This window comes from Zootoca vivipara, chromosome 13, assembly GCF_965207765.1.
Source record: "Zootoca vivipara chromosome 13, rZooViv2.hap1.1, whole genome shotgun sequence".
NCBI classification, from domain to species: domain Eukaryota; kingdom Metazoa; phylum Chordata; class Lepidosauria; order Squamata; family Lacertidae; genus Zootoca; species Zootoca vivipara.
This window is the reverse complement of record NC_142596.1, coordinates 38,760,528-38,773,661: the sequence shown is the minus strand read 5'-3', so window position 1 is coordinate 38,773,661 and position 13,134 is coordinate 38,760,528. Positions and strand designations below refer to the sequence as shown.

Sequence of the window (13,134 nt, the reverse complement as noted above, 5' to 3'; positions counted from 1 at the left end):
GTTCAAGGCCTCCAGAACCGAAGCGACCCCGGAGCGATGCCCCCCCCCGCCCCAACCCTTTCCTTCCTCCCCGGCGAAATTACCGTGTGGCAGCGACGTCAGGGGCGGCAGGCCCGGCGGGGGCGAAGGCGGCGGTGGGAGTCCCTGCGCGGGCGCGGAGGACGCGACGGAGGTGGAGGAAGGCGGCGACGACGAGGAGGCCGGGCCTGGGCCTCCTCTCAGGAAGGCCGGCACGAACTCGGCGGCGTGGACATTGGGCACGAAGGGCTTGGCGTTGACGTTGAGGTGCCGGCTGAAGGCCGCGCCCAGCAGCTGCTCCTGCTGCTCCGCCGAGGCGGCGTCGAGCTGGGCCGGGCTGGGCACGTCGCCGGAGGCGGCGCCGGGGGCGGAGGAGCCGGCCGGGCCAGCGCCGGGCTCGATATCCGCCTGGTCCCAGCAGTCGGGCGCCGAGTCGCTGCTGCTGCCACTGCTGCCGTTCGCCTCCATTTTGTCTCTGCCCACCCCCCCACAAGCCTCTGCGCTTTCCGAAGCGGCTCCCGACGTCCTGGGAGGAAAGCGGGCTGAGGTGGGGGGCGGCGGCAGGAGGGGAAGGGGCGGGGGAGGGGAAAGCGCGGCAGCCGGGAACGCGGCACCACCGTCGTCGTCGTCGCCTACGAGCTCGCTCCGGCCGCTCCGCGTGTGCGCCCCACCGCCGCGACGCAGGATGGCCTCCTCGAGATGCCGTACGCCCTTCTCCTCCCGCATCAGCGCCCGGCCGCCATTTTGGTAGTTCTCAGCCGGCCCCGCGTGCCTGCCTTCGGCAAGCACGCCGGCAGGCGCGGGGGACTACAACTCCCGGGAGGCCGCGCGCCGGGTGACGAGACGACGTGAGGGACGCCGCTCTCGCCCGCTTCCCCACCTCTCGCGAATCGAACCGATGAGAAGACAACTCCCAGCGGCCATTGCGCAGCCTTCCTGTTTCAATCTTCAATCACCCCCTCTCACCCGCAAGAAGAGGCCTCGAAACGTAGCGCAGAGGAACTACAAGACCCAGCGGGCTTTGCGCTTCGCATTCGTAGGCGGGACAATGCGCTTCTCGAAAGGAGATGGGGAATGTAGTTTCGTGGATGCATAAGAAAGTTGATAGAAGCATTTCGTAAATGGGAGGAAGTATAGACAGGGATATTCCTTCCACACTCCTCGCACAAAGAAGCGAGAAAGGACAAGTGGATGGTGTTACCAAAGACGGAAGGAGTAATAATAGTTTCCAATGGAATGAATCAGATTGTGTTCCACGTGGTTGCTGCACAGCACGTGCTTGATAACATAGTTTGCCACATGGACAGTTTTATATATTGAATTTCTATCCTACCTTTTTACTCCAAGGAGCTCAAGGTGATGTGCCTGATTCTCCCCCTCGTTAATTTCCCCAACAACCTTATGGGGTAGGTTAGGCTGAGAGGCTGTGACTAGCCCACAAGGTCACCAAGTGAGCTTCATGGCCAAGTAAGGATTTGAACCCTGGTCTTCAAAACCCAACACACTAACCACTACACCACACTAGTTTTCAACCTGCCTCTGCTCAGTCATTGGCTGTAATTAAACCAGTAGAGGCTGGTTCATTAGTGTGAATGGGGCACTGGCCCACCAACCTCAAGGCAGCCCCCAAAGTGTCTGCTTTCTTGCTTGCAACCAGCCCAGTGGATAAACCTGGCTGTCTGCTTCCAGCTCCTTAGGTTATTTTTCATTAATTTTGTATACCACCACCCTTCATCTGTTGATCTCAGGGTGTTTCACAACATAAAAATACAAGATTAAAAACCCCCATAAAATACATATATTTAAAGTACATTTTAGCACACATTTAAAACACATAGCTTCCCCCAAAGAACCATGCAACTGCAGTTTACCTCTCACAAAGCTCCTATAGGTCTCCCGTGTTGCAAACGGTTTGGTAACACGCTGGCTCGGAGCAGACGCTCTGGCACCGTTTCGTACTCTGCTATCACCTGGTTCAATGTATTGTCTGATTGTATCATGCAACACGGTTTTACCCAAGCGATGTGTGATGGCAGTTACCAGAACAATGTCGCCTGTGCATGAAACCGAACAAATTACCTGTGCACTGAGTAACACAAGCCAGCTTCCAGGTGCTGTTCTTACTTGTGGTTCAGTAGGAATATTTCTTCCTGTACACAGCTACTGTTATCTGATTGAGTTCTGGGTGGCTGCATCCAGCACATGTCTGCGTCATTTGCTAAGCACCACCTCCACTTCTCAGTTAAGCATGCAGAATCAGATGCTGGGCTCCCACGTGTAGCCCTGGGCAGTGCTGCACAACAGTGCTGTGCCAGAATACCTGTCCTACTACCATCACATTTCAGCACAACATTGCTCCTGTATGAGAAAGGCAATGGCAAAAAAGAGGGCATTGAATGTCCTGACCTGCTTGAACCTACCTCTAAAGTGTAATAGGAGTCTCAGGTAGCAAGACACTATGGTGCCTAACAGGTGCATTTACAGTGTTGGTGAGAAAGTACTTGATGGTCCCTTTGATATTGTTGCCTCTCCAATTACAGGGTGATAGACTGCTGACTGATAGGTAAGAGGATAGGGAATTTTATTCTTATTCTTATTCATTTATGTATTACCCACCCTTTACCCTAAGGTCCCAGGGCATGTTACAACATTAAGACACAATATTTAAAACAGTTTTAAACAACCAACAATTACAAAAATGAGATGGGTCCTTAAAATATATGAAGTATCAAAAGCCAGTGTCAAAAGCCAGGGTAAAAAGGTGCACTTACAGCAATCTCCAGAAGTTGTATCTTGAAGATGCCAGGTGCACCTTTAGGAAGTGAGGCTGCATACACACCAAGCATTTAAAGCACCCTGTTCCAATATTGTGAACCGTAGTTTATCAGTGGTGCTGGGAATTGTAGCTTTGTGCATTTTGAGAAATGCCAAGGATTTTGCTGACTCCACCCTGCCCACATCACACAAATGGTCATGATTCCACTACCTTGCTTTGCTCCTGGACAATTTGAGCACACCCTTTCCCAGAGCTTCCCGTTCCAGGGAAAAGAGGAAGCTTGTGGAACGAGTCTGGGCACTTTGGATACTCTTGCCCTTCAAGTTTGTAAAAGCCTCAAGTATTCCCACTAGGATGGATGATTTGTTCATATAAAGGACTAGATGACAGCTGTGTTTATGCAGCCCTGTCCTCTTCTGGCTAGTTGGAGGCAATGCGAGACACCCTAATATTTTTCTGTCCTTCAGTAATTTAACACGTGGAACAAAGCTCGTCCCCTCATTGGAATATTACCTATTCTTTTTCTTTACCCAGGTGTGTGTGAAAGATCATGTATTAAGCTCTGGGTAGCAAAGCAGTCAGATTTACAAATTCGGGTGTGCCTGTGACAAACGACAGAGGGGCCACCCGATTTGGCGGCAATAGATTGTAATGGATTGCACTGAAGTCAGGTTAGTACCAGGCGGTGTGGGAATCTTCACCCACGCACCCACCGCCGCCCTGTTCTTTATTTTGCCAGAACAAAGGTGGCAACCCGATCCACCACCTTGCCCAAGAATGGGATATTGGAGGTTGGCCGATTATCTATTGCAGTGGGGATCCAGGCAGAGCTTTTCCCGTCAAGGTCTCACGGCTGCTTCCTTGGGGAGCGCTGGAACCCCGCCTTGTTGCAAGGCGGCAATTAATAATAATAATAATAATAATAATAATAATAATAATAATATATTATTTATACCCCGCCCATTTGGCTGGGTTTCCCCAGCCACTCTGGGCGGCTTCCAACAGAAAAATGAAATAAAATAATTGATTAAACGTTAAAAGCCTCCCTAAACAGGGCTGCCTTCAGATGTCTTCTAAAAATCTGGTAGCTGTTTTTCTCTTTGACATCTGATGGGAGGGCGTTTCACAGGGTGGGCGCCACCACCGAGAAGGCCCTCTGCCTGGTTCCCTGCAACTTGGCTTCTCGCAACGAGGGAACCGCCAGAAGGCCCTCGGTACTGGACCTCAGTGTCCGGGCAGAACGATGGGGGTGGAGACGCTCCTTCAGGTATACTGGACCGAGGCCATTTAGGGCTTTAAAGGTCAGCACCAACACTTTGAACTGTGCTCGGAAACGTACTGGGAGCCAATGTAGATCTTTCAAGACCTGTGTTATGTGGTCTCGGCAGCCGCTCCCAGTCACCAGTCTAGCTGCCGCATTCTGGATTAGTTGTAGTTTCCGGGTCACCTTCAAAGGTAGCCCCACGTAGAGCGCATTGCAGTAGTCCAAGCGGGAGATAACTAGAGCATGCACCACTCTGGCGAGACAGTCTGCAGGCAGGTAGGGTCTCAGCCTGCGTACCAGATGGAGCTGATAGACAGCTGCCCTGGACACAGAATTGACCTGCGCCTTCATGGACAGCTGTGAGTCCAAAATGACTCCCAGGCTGAGCACCTGTTCCTTCAGGGGCACAGTTACCCCATTCAGGACCAGGGAGTCCCCCACACCTGCCCACCCCCTGTCCCCCACAAACAGTACTTCTGTCTTGTCAGGATTCAACCTCAATCTGTTAGCCGCCATCCATTAACGCACAAATAATGAGTTGGGGGGGGGCAAAGTTCGGGAAGGAGGGGGGGAGACTCTCTGCTCAGCGACTGCAGGAAAAGCAGGTGGAGGAAGAAAAAGAGGGAGCAGCATGTTTTTATTACCTCACTCTTGCCGCCATGGAGCGTTTGGACTACAATTCCCACGACCCCCTGCCTGAGATGGTTTCCGGGTTCTAAGTGTTTTGCTTCCGGGTTTCTTGAGATCACTTCCGGTTGGAGGGGAAATGTGCTGTGGAGCGCTGGTGGCTTTGACGGGAGGGAGGAGCCCCGGCGGCAGCGGAGGAGGAGTCGGGAAAGTCGGAGGGGGGATCCCGTGGCTTTGCTTGCCCTCGGAGGGGAACTCCGTCGCCGGCCATGAGCGGTGAGTGGAGCAAGCTTTGCTTGGCAAGGGAGGAGGAGGTGGATGGGCTGTCTCGGTGCTGCTCTTTCGCCCAACAACAACAGCAGCAAGGGTGGTGCTGGGGTGGGGTGTTAAAGCGTCCCTGGAAGCCCCCTTCCCCCACCTTTCTTAATGCCACTCTGTGCATGCTCAGACACACTCTGTCGCTCTACTGACAGAGGAGCAGCAGCATCCCTGGAGCCAGCAATTGTATCTTACCATGACAAAAAAGAGAGAGAAAGGGGTGTTCAGAAAATGCCTTCCAGCGACTAATTTCCGATTGCAGTTTTTATGTCGATTATCGCTTGTGTAGCTTGCTCATCGACGAATATTTCTTGGGCGTTGCGAAAAAGTCAGTGTTGAGAATGCAACAGGACCCTACTCTACTCTTGCGATGGGAGCTAGTTTTAAAACTGTTTTTGATGTTGTTTTGATTGGTGTTCTCTGCCCTGGGGCTTGATGGTGAAGGGCAGGCAAGGAATTGAAAGAATAGCAGCAGCAGTAGCAGCAGCAAGATGAAATCAACAGTAAATGACGATGCAAACTACAGTAAAACCAAAGCCCACCTTTCCTCATGACATAGTGTATGAAGTTATGCAAGGCCATAACTCTCATTGAGGCTGCATGGTGTGGGGTGGGCTATAGATGCAGGCAAATAAATGATTAAAGGTGCTAGCAAGGTAAGTTTGGAATGGAATTAAAAACGCTGTTGTTCTTTTAGAAGTATTAGGACATTGCTCTCTGGCATTGGGTACTGTATTCTGTCCCTGTTTAGTAGTTTGTTGTCCCTTTCTGTAGACATTCATGGGTTAGAGAACGCAGAGCTCTAGCAGCTGACATTCACATACTGTGGGACGCCTCCATCACTTTTTATGTCAAAGCCGTCTGATACTGAAATGAGAGCCAACTAGGTTCTACTCTAAGTAGACCTATTGCTATTAATGAACCGAAGATAATCATGCCTATTGATTTCACTGGGTATGCTCTGAGTAGGGCTAGCATTGGATAGGTAAAGGTAAAGGGGCCCCTGACCATCAGGTCCAGTCGTGTCCAACTCTGGGGTTGCGCCGCTCATCTCGCTCTATAGGCCGAGGGAGCCAGCGTTTGTCCGCAGACAGCTTCTGGGTCATGTGGCCAGCATGACAAAGCTGCTTCTGGCGAACCAGAGCAGCGCACGGAAACACCGTTTACCTTCCCACCGGAGCGGTCCCTATTTATCTACTTGCACTTTGATGTGCTTTCGAACTGCTAGGTGGGCAGGAGCTGGGACCGAGCAACGGGAGCTCACCCCATTGCAGGGATTCGAACCGCCGACCTTCTGATCAGCAAGCCCTAGACTCTGTGGTTTAACCCACAGCGCCACCTGGCAGCCCCTAAAACGTGGCCAAATGGATCTGCTTGCAGTTTCCTCCAACACCCTAACCGTTTGGGCTTCTATGTATATCTACTTATTTACTTATGCCATTTGTAGCCTTCTTGTCCCCTAGGAGCTCTTGCTCCAAGCAGTGGAGCTAGATCTCCCCCTTCTCCGTTTTATCCTCACAGCAACCCTGTGTGGTGAGTCTGAGAGGTAGTGTGACTGGCCCAAGGTCACCCAAAGTGTTTGTGACTGAGTGAGGTGTTGGCCTGTCTCTTAGAGCTAAAGTATTTATCAACTCCTCCCCCTCCCCAAATTTTCTTTGGAGTTTTCCATCCCTTTGTGGCAAAGTTACACAAGTCTGTGATGATGAGTTGAATAACTAGAAATAGTTAACTGTCAATAGAATTGCTGATGCTTCTTATTATGGTGTAATTGGCTCATTTCAAGTTTGATGAACTTAGCATAAGTATAAGGCGTTTGGTTCTGGTTTGTCAGAATAGCCAGATCCTCCTGTTGCAAAAGCTGACCAGATACCAACTGTTTAGTTCTAATAACTGATGACTTTATAATAACTTCTGTTATTAAAACAAAATAAAAAAATTCCTTCCAGTAGCACCTTAGAGACTAACTAAGTTTGTCATTGGTATGAGCTTTCGTGTGCATGGACACTTCTTCAGATACCGGTACCTAAGTTCTCCTAAGTTTTCATTAGTTGTTGTTGAGTCCATCTGTTTGGTAAATAATGATCCAGGAGTTAAAGCTGTAGTGGTTTCTCTTTGTTGTGCTTTACATAAAGGTTTATGTTGCATCTTTTATTGATTGGTTGTTCTATGCTGCTTGTTTTTCAATGTTGTTTCCTTAAACCACAATAAAGTGCATATTATTAAAAGAAGGCATCTATATTGTTTATGTTGGTTAGTTAACCACTCTGAAAGTGCCTTAAATGTTCTAAGAAGAACTAGTCCAGAAGTGGAGGACCCAAGTCTTCATTAGGATAACATAGGTTGAGATGCCTGTGCTGTATTTGAAGCATATATTCCTGCAATGTCATCCAAAGTGCAAATTAAAATGCCATCTGTGATGGGAATCTCTCTGCAAACAACTGAAGGCTGCAACAGGATTTTGATTTTATTTATTATTGTGTTTTCTCATCCTTCTTCCATGGAGTTTACAGCAATGCATATAACGTACTCCCATTTTATCCTTTTTTCATAATTTATTTATTTGTGATTTTCAGTTATATACATTTCAATAATTTTACAGTCATTTTAACATTCCAAAACTCAACTTTCTTCCTCCTCTTTCTGTGGTTTCTTAAATGTATTTTTTATCATTTCTTGCATATTCTAAACTAACTTATTCTTTTATTCATCTACTTAAATTATATATTCTTATGAAACTGCAGGTTATTACAAAAATCCTGCCAATGTCCTCATCTGTTTACAATTTGTTTGTAAACATTCAATAACTCATTTCCATTCTTTTATAAGACGTTTGTTACCTTGATTTCTTATTTTTCCGGTAAGTTTCGCCATTTCTGCATAGTCCATAAGTTTTTGTATCCATTCTTCTTTCGTCGGGACTTTTCTTCTTCCCATTTTTGGGCAAATAACATTCTTGCAGCTGTAGTCACATACATGAGTAAATTTCTATACTGTTTAGGTAGTTCTACTCCTATAATTCCACATGACTTGGAAGCTATACGCCGGCTCCCTCGGCCAATAATGCGAGATGAGCGCGCAACCCCAGAGTCGGTCACGACTGGACCTAATGGTCAGGGGCCCCTTTACCTTTTACTCCTATAATTCCCAGAATAAAAGCTTCTGGTTTTTTTTTAAAAAAAATGTTATTTTAAACATATTTTCCAGTTCATTATATATCATTTCCCAGTAAGCTTTAAGATCACCACATATGATAAAAGTACCTTCTTTCTCTCTGCATTTCCAACACTTATTCAATTTTGATTTATACATTTTTGCCAGTTTACTTGGTGTTAGATACCATTTATATAACATTTTTGTATAGTTTTCTCTTAAACCATAGCATGCTGTAAATTTTATATCTGTATTCCACTACTGTTCCCACACTTCCATATCTATATTATAACTAATACCTATTGCCCAATGTACTGAATATTTTACCTGCTCATGCTTTGTCTCCCAATCCAATAACATCTTATACATTTTAGACAGCACTTTTACATTCCAACAGATCTCTCTCCAGTTGTGATATTTCTTCCCTAAACCCTCATTTCCTACCTTTCTTAAATACTTCATTCAAATGATGGTATTGTATTCATGTTGTTAACTTTCCTGATAAATCCTTAAATTTTTCTAATTTAAACTCTTTTCTATAAGTTGTCCAACCTTCTATCATATTCTTTTTCTTTACTGTTATGGCTTCCAACGGTGAGAGCCAAAGTGGTGGTTTTGTCGCCAATAATTTTTTGTATTCATCACATACTCTATACAATTTTTTCCTAATTATGTGATTTGTAAATCCTTTATGTACTTTCACCTTTTCATACCACAAATAGGCATTCCAACCAAAGATACTATCATAACCTTCTAAATTTAAGATACTGTATGTGGATTCTCCAATGTAATCCATTCCTTCAACCAACAAAGACAAGATGCTTCATAATATAATCTCCTATCCGGCAGGGAGAAATCCCCCCTCTCTTTTGTATCTATCAATATATTTATTTTATTCTTGGTTTCATTCGCTCAATCGGCCAGAGCCTGTTTTTGCATGCATGGAAAGTCCCTAACTCACCAAGAGTTTGAGACCTTATCAGCTACCATCACCTAGTTTAGCTGGCCAGTCAAGGCCATTCCTGAGGTGTGGCCGCTGTCATATGCTGACAGTTTCTAGAAACCACAGGTGACTGCAGGGTGGGGACCAAATATGGACAAACTGGTCCAGAAGGAGCATTATGTGACCACCACCAGTGGCACTACCCATCCCTTAACACCCCTAACACCCTCATCATCATATTATTCCCTTGGTATTGTTACTTCTCCAAGAGCAAAGGGACAACTTTGCTGTTCCACCTCCTTTAAACTAAAGCACTTGTATGGCACAGTAGTGTCATGTTATCAGAGATTCCTGTTACACCTGAGTAGGAGGCAGAAGCCAATTGGTTCCTGCTTCTGTGTCTTTCTTCTACCAGGGCAATGTTGTGCTGAAAATTGATAGCAGTGGATCAAATCTTTCAGCAGAGCATGATGGTAAGCAGACTGAGGAAGTTGACTCAGGTAATAGGATCCAAGGGACGCCTCTGCTACCACTGGAGAAGCAGCAATGGTGGCTTCTCAGTTCAAGCGAGAGCTCGTGAAAGCCCCACGAGATCTCGCTGGAATCTGCAAGCCACAGTCTCAAGACCTGGTAAGCGAGGCTTTGGCGTGGGTGGCAAAGGGTGGTGCTGGTGCCTGGGCAGGGCAGCACCTTCCTGTTTTGCCTCAGGCAGTGAATAATAATAATAATAATAATAATAATAATAATAATTTATTATTTATACCCCGCCCATCTGGCCGGGTTCCCCCAGCCACTCTGGGCGGCTTCCAAAAAAACAGAAATTCTAAAATACAGAAATCCATCAAACATTAAAAGCTGGGACAGGTCACCCCTCGTAAGCAGAGCACGCACCTAGGGGGGAGGGTGTTTGCTTCTCGGATACTTTCTGTAGCTCAGTGGTAGCACATCTGCTTTGCATGCAGAAGGTACCCAGTTCAAACCCTGGTATCTCCAGTTAGAGCCGAGAAAGATCCCCGTCTAAAATTCCGGAGAGCTACTTCCAGTCCGTGTAGACCACGCTGAGCTCGATGGACCAATGGTTCGGCACAGCAGCTTCCTATGCTACTTCCTTCCTGCTACTTCGCTTTTCTGATTCTCCCACCACGATCTATCATTGGCCCTGTTCCTGTGTGCCACAGATGGGAACCTCCAGAGGTTCTTGAACCTTCAAGAAGAGCCCCAGCTGGCAGGGGCCCTCATCAGGGTGAGCTGGACTCCCACAGCATCACGGAGGCCAGTTTGGGTTATGAACTTGAAATCTATATGTTTCAGAAACGCGGAATGCAGCAGCAGGCTGAGTAAGCGTTTTTCATTCATGCTGACTAATTGAATTTCAGTTCTTCAAGCAGAGTGGGGAGTCTGGTTTTTTTTTTAAAAAAAACTGGTTGCATCAGAGCTGGCTAATGCTGGAGAATATTATGAACAGCAGTATTATTATTAATTATTATTATTATTATTATTTTATTATTAAAATACTGGTTCATCATTGAAAGCTGCCTTTAATGTTTTATTGTCTACATGTAGTGTTCTGCATTCTGTACACTTCTGTGGCATTTTATGAGATGGCAGTATATAAATACTTTGATAAATAAATAGAAATGCCAAGTCGCAGACAGTTGGTCCATGTAGCTCAGTATCGCCTCCTCTGACTGGCAGTGGCTGTCCAGGGTTTAAAAGGGCAGATTAGGCAAGTTCATAGAGGGCAAGTGTATCGGTGACTATTAGTCACGGTGACTGTGTTCTTCCTCCAGGACCAGAGGCAGCAGCCTCTGAATGCCTGTTGCTGCGGAACAACAGGGGAAAAGGAATGCTGTGTTCATGTCTTGTATTGTCAGCTTTCCAAAGTCACCTTGCTGGAAACAGGACTTTGGACTGGACAGCCCCTTGGTCCTACTCAGCAGAGCTCTTGCAAGTGCTGTTTTCTGCACCTCTGGCTCCTTGCAAATGTCACTTGTCAAAACTACCGTATTTTTCCGTGTATAAGGCTAGGGGTTTGTTTGTTTTTAATACCAAAAAATTAGGTTTGAAATTGGGGCTCGTCTTATACACAGGTAGTGCTGAGGGGTGTTTTCTTAATTTGGAGTCCCCCAAAATAGGGGGCATCTTCTACATGGGGGCATCTTATACACGGAAAAATACGGTACTTGGCACGAAAAGTGCCAGAGCTTCTACTGCTTCAGTCACATACAGAGCTAAAGTTTAGGCAATGTTTTTCATTCATTGGGTCCATTAGGACATAGTCGCCATTGGTTTCTCTCCTGCTGTCCTTGATACCTTTACTAGGAAGCAAAAATGCAAGTTGTCTGTTGAGTTTGACAGAACTGTTTCTCAGGCTTATGACTTAAATCAGCTGCAGTGGTTGCCAGTTTGTTCCCGGGCCCAATCCAAGATGCTCATGCTGGTGTTTAAAGCCCTAAACAACTCAGGTCCCCAATACAGTGGTACCTTGGTTCTCAAACACCTTGGTGCTCAAACAACTTGGAACCCAAACACTGTAAACCTGGAAGTAAACATGCACCGTTTTGAGTGCCACACTTCCGTTTTGAGTGTTACGCTGAGGTCTGTCTGTTTTTGCTATTTATTTTGCATTTTTGTAGCTTTTTTGTGTGACTGTGTGGAACCCAGTTCAGTTACTAATTGATTGGTTGTGTGACTGCAGTACATTGTTTATTGCTTTCATTTTAGGGATCAATGGTCTCGTTAAAGAGTTAAATTCATGTTAGATTGCCATCTTGTTCCCTCCAGACCCCCTGGGGGTTATGATTGGCAGAGGGGGCCGCACTGGTGTTCCGCTGCCCTCAGAATTTTGCAGTGGCTGCAGCCCTGGAGAGGACATTCTTTGTGGGAGCCCCTAAATGGTGGAATTCCTTCCCTACTGAATTGCCAATCTTCATTAAACAGCTTTCAGTGAATGCTGAAGGCAGACATCTTTACCTGACATCTGAGGTGTATATTTTGAGGACTCACCTTATTTCTGTGATTATAAGTTGCTTTAACCTTTTTTGATGTGTTCTAATTTTTTAATTCATGCCTGAATAAGAAACAACCCAGGGATGTGCATCTCACCTTTGGCAGGCATCTTACTCCACTGTGCTTTTTCCTCAAACATGACCTCTTATAATGTTTTAATGACTGCTGTTTTGAGCATTTAAAAACTGTGAGGTGCTTTCAGTACAATATATCAGTTATGATAATTGATATAAATCACTGTAATTAATGTGATTGCGGAAGGCACTGCTGGGGCGAAAAGCAAGGTATCCCACCCCCAATAACTGGGTTGTATATTTAATATATAGCCCCCTGTGCTTTCTTGATTTCTAGGGTTGCAGAACAACGTGGCAAAAAGACAGTTTCTCCTGGAGAGATTATTGGATGCAGTTAAACAGGTAAGAAGCTGGGCCTACAAAGAGGAGAGGGTGCCTCCATATTTTGAAACCTCTCTAATAATACCGGTAGTTGGAACTGTCTCATTTTGATGCAATTCTAAATAGCTGTGTTGCAATATGTGTGCTTGCTTTGTTTTCGCAATGCAGTTTTGTTCCCAAATAATCCTGGACCTTAAGGGTTCTTCCAGATTATTTATTGAGTTTTTACTGAGCTATTTACTTGCATAAAGCTTAGGCGGAGGTTAAATGTCTGGTTGTTAAACAGGCATAGGCAAACTCCGGCCCTCCAGATGTTTGGGGCTACAATTCCCATCTTCCCTAGCTAATAAAACCAGTGGTCAGGGATGATGGTAATTGTAGTCCCAAACATCTGGAGGGCCGGAGTTTGCCTATGCCTGTTATGGAACATTCGTTCTGGATTTTTTTTTTTTGAGCAGAGGTTATATGACGACAATCATTCATCCTGATTTGGCTGTGCGGTGCATATATGTCTTATCACTAACCATCCCTTACTTTTCAGTACAGTACATTCCTCTCCTAACGGCAAAAAGTCAGATTTTTTTAAAAGTGTTTGCTTTATCTGGGCAATGGAACCCTTCATTCCACTTAGATT

The 13,134-nt window shown here is 46.1% G+C and overlaps 2 protein-coding genes across 18 annotated transcripts in view; one reads left to right on the top strand and one right to left on the bottom strand.

The window, feature by feature from the left end:
• GSPT1 (G1 to S phase transition 1) overlaps nt 1–4,796 on the bottom strand; it is a 39,675-nt gene extending 34,879 nt beyond the window's left edge. Inside the window, exon 1 of one of the 6 annotated variants that reach the window (XM_035130477.3) lies at nt 4,703–4,796. Coding sequence is in view for 2 of the 6 variants with exons in the window: in XM_035130475.3 (XP_034986366.2) it covers nt 84–744 (661 nt within the window). In the remaining 4 variants the exon portion in view is untranslated. Of the gene's footprint in view, nt 1–83; nt 1,337–1,889; nt 2,139–4,702 lie in introns of those variants that run through there. The other 5 variants (XM_088656778.1, XM_060282808.2, XM_060282809.2 and 2 more) reach the window with 5 other exon arrangements.
• Nucleotides 4,791–13,134, top strand: part of SNX29 (sorting nexin 29) — a 258,108-nt gene continuing 249,764 nt past the window's right edge. For 5 of the 12 annotated variants that reach the window (XM_088656772.1, XM_088656770.1, XM_088656769.1 and 2 more), the window contains exons 1-2: nt 4,791–4,961; nt 12,457–12,521. In XM_088656772.1, coding sequence (XP_088512898.1) covers nt 4,955–4,961; nt 12,457–12,521 — 72 coding nt within the window. In that variant the 5' untranslated portion in view covers nt 4,791–4,954. The remainder of the gene's footprint in view (nt 4,962–12,456; nt 12,522–13,134) is intronic. The other 7 variants (XM_088656777.1, XM_088656776.1, XM_088656773.1 and 4 more) reach the window with 2 other exon arrangements.